At 35.8% G+C, this 7,275-nt stretch overlaps 1 protein-coding gene across 2 annotated transcripts; it reads right to left on the bottom strand.

The window, feature by feature from the left end:
• Window positions 1–1,238: 1,238 nt before the first annotated feature.
• LOC113680416 (alpha-1A adrenergic receptor) lies at window positions 1,239–7,208 on the bottom strand. Of its 2 annotated transcripts, none has more exons than XM_089197890.1 (2): window positions 5,511–7,208; window positions 1,239–2,172 (listed from the first exon to the last, which is right to left on the bottom strand). In XM_089197890.1, the coding sequence occupies exons 1-2, from the start codon at window positions 6,411–6,413 to the stop codon at window positions 2,164–2,166; spliced, it is 912 nt and encodes a 303-aa protein (XP_089054016.1). In that variant the 5' UTR covers window positions 6,414–7,208; the 3' UTR covers window positions 1,239–2,163. The 2 variants fall into 2 exon arrangements, with proteins under 2 accessions (XP_089054016.1, XP_089054017.1); XM_089197891.1 differs by having other exon boundaries at window positions 1,239–2,138.
• Between the last annotated feature and the right edge of the window lie 67 nt (window positions 7,209–7,275).

Raw genomic sequence — 7,275 nt, 5'->3', positions numbered from 1 at the left:
TTCGCTCCCTTCAAAGACATTAATAGCGGGATCTGGCTCCATGAAACAATTCCCCATAACACTGATTGGCAAACTTAAATTGGGAAAGATGCACATTATGATAAGATTTGTTTCGAGTAATACCTTCAAAAAAAAGAAAGAAAAAGTGAAACAACTTCTCGCATAAACAATGTATGGCCTGCATGCAAAGAAGCAATGCCGATTTCATTTCCTCTTTGTTTATTTTCATTCCATACCTCTTTATCATCGATTGTATAATTTTCTTTTCTTTTCCCGGTGAACCTACAAAAAACCCCTTCTATCGAGGTCTTCAAATACAGTACTTTACTTATCGAACTACTTCAATCATGCTAGTTCAATTTCTTGTGGAATAATCATGGCAGCCGATCAGAACAGAGGGCGATTTTACGGAAAGCCTCATCATTTACTTAACAACTATTCACGGAAGCATAGGTGGCTAATGAGTGATATTTACATAGGCGCACGACGGCGAGGTAAATATCCACTGCTCACCACCAATACTGAGATGTAATAGTATTAGTATATACTGAAACAGAGAGATAATATAGCACAAAAATATGATTTCAAAAGTGATTAGCAAAGGATAATCGGAATTTGAGTAGCCAATCAGAGCGCGCCTTTAACGCTATCCAGTGTTTCAGTATATAATAAATAGGAATACATGGGCGCGCATAGTGAAGAGAAATTCCATATGTAAAAGCAACCATGTATTATTTTGTTTATCATGCAAACACAATAGCCCTTTACTGACTAGAAAATAATACAGTAGGTTGGCTCACTCAAGAGTAAACATTCGTTGAATCACTACAGAAAAATATACAAATTCTCAGTTATTGACTTAGTCCCTACCAAAAGAAATCTTTCAGGTAAATGACCAAAATCGGCCCGTGGCAAATCTTCCAGTTATCTTTTTTCGTTCTCAGCCGCGAGAAATGACTTTACCAAAGGCCGAATACGTAACTTTTGGTTTTTATTTCCGTAGTTTGGTTTTCTTTCTCCTCAAGGGAAGTTTGAACATCACTGTCTTAAAGCTACGCGGATTTTTCAGTGTTTTAGCAGCCATAATCCAAAAACATTGCGACAAACTCGCGATGAATTATTCCTTTTTCAGAACTTATGCGACAACAAGCCTTGTGGTGGAATCAGATGCCGTCCGTTGTATGGATCAAACGGATATACATGTGAACGCACTTCAAGAATCATTGAAAAAGGTAACATTGCTTTCAATAAAATTTATTATCTTCCACATTATGATCTTACAGATAATAACACTGATAATAATAATTATTATTATTATGACTTTGATAATAATATTATCAATAATAATGGTAATTTGATTTGATATCTATAACACAAATTTAACCGTCAAGTCTCCAAAGCCGAGACTGCGTGGACTCAAATTTGAATAACATGAATATTAATGACACTGATATTAATAATACCAATAATACAATTGTAAAAATGATATTTATAATAATCTTCATGAGGTTTTTCAAAATAAAAGTTTATTTTTCTTAAGTCTAATTGGTTTCACACGGAAACATCACAGTCAACATGGAGGCCTGAGTTACAAGGCAGAGTTTATTTGGCCATCAGAATCTTTTCTTCCCATCTCTTTCTCTTTATTTTTTTCCCCTTGTTTTGTTTCCCCTTTTCCCGTTCAAGTGAAATGAAATCAGTATTGTAATCACGTATCAGTTTGAATCGAAGTCCGGTCCAGTTTCCTAATGAAGCCACTAACAATGATTTAAGCTCGCTGGGGTTGGTATCGCTGAACGATGTTATTCAACTGGTGAAAATAATTCAGCTTGATCTACATATAACTTATAATTGGATTTGGCTCAGTGACAAAAAGCGTCCGCGATAATAAGCTTTAGACGAAGTACCATTGGCAAAAACAGAACGAACAAGAGCAAGCGATCAACATCTCATATTTTATGCGTCTTTTCAGCTTTTCCTTGGCTCCAAGTCAACCCAAATAGAGTATGCTTCGGTGCTAAAGATGACTCCTATGGAGCATTCACTGTCCCTTACGATGGTAATGTCGTATCCTTGAGGCTGGTTTACATTTCAGGATTTGTCTCTTGCCAGTACCATACAATGCCTCAAGGAAGTCACTGGGGATGTGCAAAGGAAAGTCAATTAACAACCCTGGTGACAAATGAAAGAAACGAAGTGATTTTTCCACGCTACAATGCTCGTAGAATTTATTCCTTAGCTGGCTATAACTACAACTCGCCAGAATTGATATTCAAATTACTCTCTCCTCCTCTGAAAGTGTTCTCTGGATATAAATTTCGCATATGGTACAGGCAGGATTTACTCAACTCTTCCGAAAGTAGTATGCGCTGATGTGTATGTGCTGATGAATTAATTCAACAGAAGCCGAATTGCTCCTAAAATGCCATGACGTACCGATTGTGTTCTTAGGCAATGACGACAACATGCACTAAGACCAAAAAAAAACATATATAGATATATATAAACACATATATAAATGTGGGGGTAGAGTCTACCTTGGCATAAAGTGCTCAATGCTGTGGTAGCAGAGCTGTGTATATATAAGTGAAAGAATCAAAGAGGACGCATCGATTCTCTGTTACTCTGAGAACTCAGGGTAACAGAGAATCGATGCGTCCTCTTTGATTCTTTCACTTATATAAACACATATATAAATATTAAAAAAAACCAATGAGCAAAAAAAAATACAAACAAAAGCATCAAAAAGCACAAATTAAACAAACTGTAACAAAAATAATAACAAAAACTAAAGATAATTAAGACATACACAAAACAAAAGGAAAATGACAAGCATATAATGGTGTGCATGGATTTCTCTTCTGCGCAGTTTCTTGCATACTTGGAGACTCACAGCTCATGCTACCAGGTTGCATAGGTTAGTTGCAAAATTTTTATTTAAGGCCTATCTATGGTTTATCATCACGGACTTTTTTATAAAATTCCATGATATTTACTTTGTTGTGATACATGTATGTCAATGTGATTTTCATTAAGAAACTTTAGGTCCACGATCATTCAAATGCACTCCTTAAAAAAAATCCGAGGGAAAAAATTTGTATACACTAGAAATGAAATTATGGAAAAAAAAAATTCATCCACTCCGATGGAAATGATCTAGTTTGCATATTTAGCGCAAATCGATTCCATTTTTCCGTGTCCCGTTAATTATAGATCGCGAATACGCATGAAGTAAACATATCTTCATTTATTAATATATGTATGTATATATATATATATATATATATATATATATATTTTTTTTTTTTTTTTAAATTTGGTGGATCGCAAAAGAGCACACTTCAAATTGAACACGTTTAATAAAAGCTAAAGGTCCCATACATTTGAGAAAGGTTGCGGGAAAGGATGGGAAACGGTCTGGGTATCTTTTATTCTTTCAATTATTCTTCAAATGCTCCAAATCCCTTTCATTGTGTGTCTTGTGTTCCTGTATAAATGGGTCACAATGATGTACATATAGGAAGATCATTTATCAATTGTCAAAATCTTTCTTCCGCATTTTAGTTACATAATTTTTCACATGTTTTCTTTAATTAATTACTCTTTATTGTTCTATATTTTTTAAAAACATTTTTTCACTATTCTACTATTCTATTCGTGAATAGAATCATTCATCTTATCGTGGTTTCCCATTATTTGAAATGATAACTTAAGATTACCTTAAAAGTTCGGTTTGTCTTTTTAAGCCATTAACACGTGCAATGATATCAATCATTTCCAGAAAGAAAGTGAAATCAAGTTTGGTTCAAAAGTGTACATGAACCAATAACATTTGGGGGTCTTTCATATTAAGTAACTTTATCGCGCCACGATCAAAAAATTTGGTTTGCAGATAATGGCAACGGTGACCTATTAGACTATCTATTAATTTCACTTTGCACTTTGATCGAATTTTTTAAACATATTTCACCTTCGGGTCAGCGATAACATGAATATTGCATTCACATACTGTCATTAGAAAACTTACAGAAAAAAAATAAAGAAAGAATCTCGTATTGAAACGGTTCGTTTGAAAGTTTACGAAATATGATGCCTTTAGGAAAAAGTATTACATTCGCATACTGTCATAAGAGAACTGACAGAAACAAAAAATGAAATATGACAGAGTTTCGTATTGACACGGTTCGTTTGAAATTTCACGACATATGATGCCTTTAGAATGGTAAATATATATTACATTCACACTGTCATTAGAAGACTGACTGAAACAATAAAATAAAATGAAACAGAGTTTCGTATTAATACTATTTTGTGCTAAATTTCACGAAATATGATGCCTCTAAAATGGTGAAAAAAATAAATATTGCTTTCACGTACTGTCAATAGAAACTGACAAAAAAAATTAAAAATATAACAGAGTTTCGTATTTATACGGTTTGTTCAAAGTCTTACGAAATATGATGTCTTCAGAATGAAAAAAAAAAACAAATATTGCATTCACATACTGTCAGTAGAAACTAACAGAAAAAAATGAGACATTTGCATGGAACAGAGAGAGCAATACTCATCAGGGATGTGTAAATATATTTCTTTATTTTAGATAGATCCTCCCAGGATTACATTGAAATACGAGCCTTGAATCAGAACATATTAATTTGAGATTCTACTTAAAACGCATTGGGGTATTCAAGAGAAGGATAAAACAGCAAACCGTAACAATATAAGCATATTTGTAACTCGAAAGGAGAAGCTAATAGCCCCTAGTTCATCTCTGTATTAGAAGAAATAGCACTAGTTGTGCGTTAACAAGAAGAGCGTAAAAATATATTAGGGAATATTGAAGAAAACAGGAAGAGATCTCAAGGGTTCGTCTATGTTTCGAGACACTTGAAGAAAATGGTACCAAGAAGAGTAGTTTTGGTGCATGCGTGTGATAAACCTCTGAACATTTCTAAGCCCTCTCATGCGAAAAACTAATGAAATTATGAAATTTTGCTAAGTCAGAAAGCGAGAACCTCGATGGCAAATTGTTATTGTTTTTATTTCGAAGTCAACGCTGCTTCTCCTGAGGTCTGCTTTTTTCATGCAGTTAAACAAGTCGAGCTACTCGCAAAATTGCTGTTTGGAATATATATTGTTTTCTTTACACAGAAAATTGCTTCTAAAAAGAGAAGCAACCTCCCACTTTCTAAGAAAGAATCTCCAACATGGCTAGAGTAGGATTCTGACGAAACGAGATCGAAGATTGGTATTGAAAATCCTGATATCTATTTGATAAAATCCTTACGAAATGCTTAAGATACATAAGCCATCTTATCATGTCTCTTTTACGTTCTGGTGGCAGCCGTTGTTTGGAGTTCTTCTATGCTCTCGTTTCTACGCAACAGAAATCTTTTAATGCCGGCTCGAAATTGTCTGTTGATACCACTGTAAATAAGAGGGTTGAAGAGCGAATTACAGTATCGAAGAAAGAGAATAACATGATTAATAACTGTAAATGTCTTCGTTACCTGTAAAGACGTGTACGTGTAAACAAGATAAAAAACAAACAGCGGGCACCAGCAGAGAAAGTGGGTGCCCATTATGATGGTCAAAGTCTTTGCTCCTTTAAGTTCCCGCTTCAATCTTCTTTTGGAGTGTCCCGATCCCTCGGGATCACATTGCGTCGATTGAGAGTTAATTCTTCGCGCGTGCGAGCGAGCAACGATGAACATGTTCCAGTAAGCAAACGTCATCACACAAACTGGGCTAATGAAACTCGCTATCGTGATAAAGGTCACGTACCCGCGGCTTAAGAAAAAACACTGCAGCAGATTTTTGCTATTGTTGGAATTTCTGACCAAAGATAGGAAGGCGGTGCAAGAGACAATCGCTGAGTAAGTCCAGATAAAAACCATGCCAAAAATGGCTTTACGCTGAGTGACTATCGAATGGTAATGCAAGGAATATTTCACGGCCACGTAACGTTCCAGGCTGATCATGACAAGGCACAAAATGGACGCCGTACCGCACGCAATGTCCAGAACGATCTGGGAACGACAGAGTATGATGTTTTCCGGGGCTAACTGACTTGCAACAAATAAGGGGATCAGAACAGCAGCGATTACAACGTCCACGACAGCCAGGTTGATGACAAAGTAATGACTTATTAATCGGAGCTGACTGTACAAGTAGAACACAACACACACCAACGTATTCGTCCCGATAGACACGGATGCAATCAGAAGGAGAGGTATAATCAAGGACAGAGTGGCGCCATCTTGAACAGAAGTCTCTTCCGTTGGCCAACAAAGATCTACGAAGGACTTCCAACACCCACGATTGAAATCGGGCTCTGAAATATTATTCTCATCATCAATTTTAGCGCAGTTGTTGTAAGAAATGTTACATGCGAGGCTGACCTCTTCATCCATTTTTTCCCACTTGATTTGTCTTACCAAGAGAGAAGCGGAAAATTTTCTTCGAGCATTTCACACACTTTGAAGTGTAACACGAGACGCAAATGGCGCATTGTGAAGTTCTTCGGACGTGCAGGGCCTTAAACACGGTTATCGAACAGGAAATAAACAGAAATAATTAATGGAAGACTAAGTGTATTTGATCAGCTGATTGATTGCGGGAGGAAGGCTTTCGCGAGACATGTAGTATTTCGGTAACCTGTCAAATTCAAAGCCCATATGTCAAATTCTGAGGTTTTGTATCCGAAATGCTACAAATTAAACCAAAAGAGAGCAAAAGATATTTCAAAATTTACTTGTACTTTGTCGACTGTCCCTTAGTTGACTTAGATGAGCTTTACTGACAATAAATTCAAGGCGCATGTGTTTCCTCTGATGGCTGTCCCTTTAACACTCGCCTAGTCAAAAACATGAATAATTTCGCTCCGAAATATGTATTTAACATCTGCACGGTTTGGCAAGCTATCAATTACCGAAAAGTACGGTTGCTGTTTCACTTTTTAAGTTTTGACGACAAATCTTCCATTATTTCAAAAGAAATTTGAGAATACAAACTTAAAATTGGAATATTACGATTTCTCCAAGATATAAAGCAATTTCGTTTGATATATTTGTTTATGTTATGGTTTTTTCTGGTTAAGCAAATAGTTCACTTTTCCAGACCTTTTGCGCTTTCACTTTTGAATTGTTTAACGCATGTGTCGCAAACATTTCGCACACACTGACGGTGAAAATAATTAAAACCTTCATTGTCAGTTGTCAAACCTCACTATTCGAGCTCGAGACAACCAAACTAACGTTTGTTATTCATTTGAAG

Source organism: Pocillopora damicornis, chromosome 2 (assembly GCF_964200805.1).
Source record: "Pocillopora damicornis chromosome 2, jaPocDami1.2, whole genome shotgun sequence".
Lineage (NCBI taxonomy): Eukaryota > Metazoa > Cnidaria > Anthozoa > Scleractinia > Pocilloporidae > Pocillopora > Pocillopora damicornis.
Note: the sequence above shows the minus strand (reverse complement) of the source record. Positions and strands in the feature narration are given on the sequence as shown.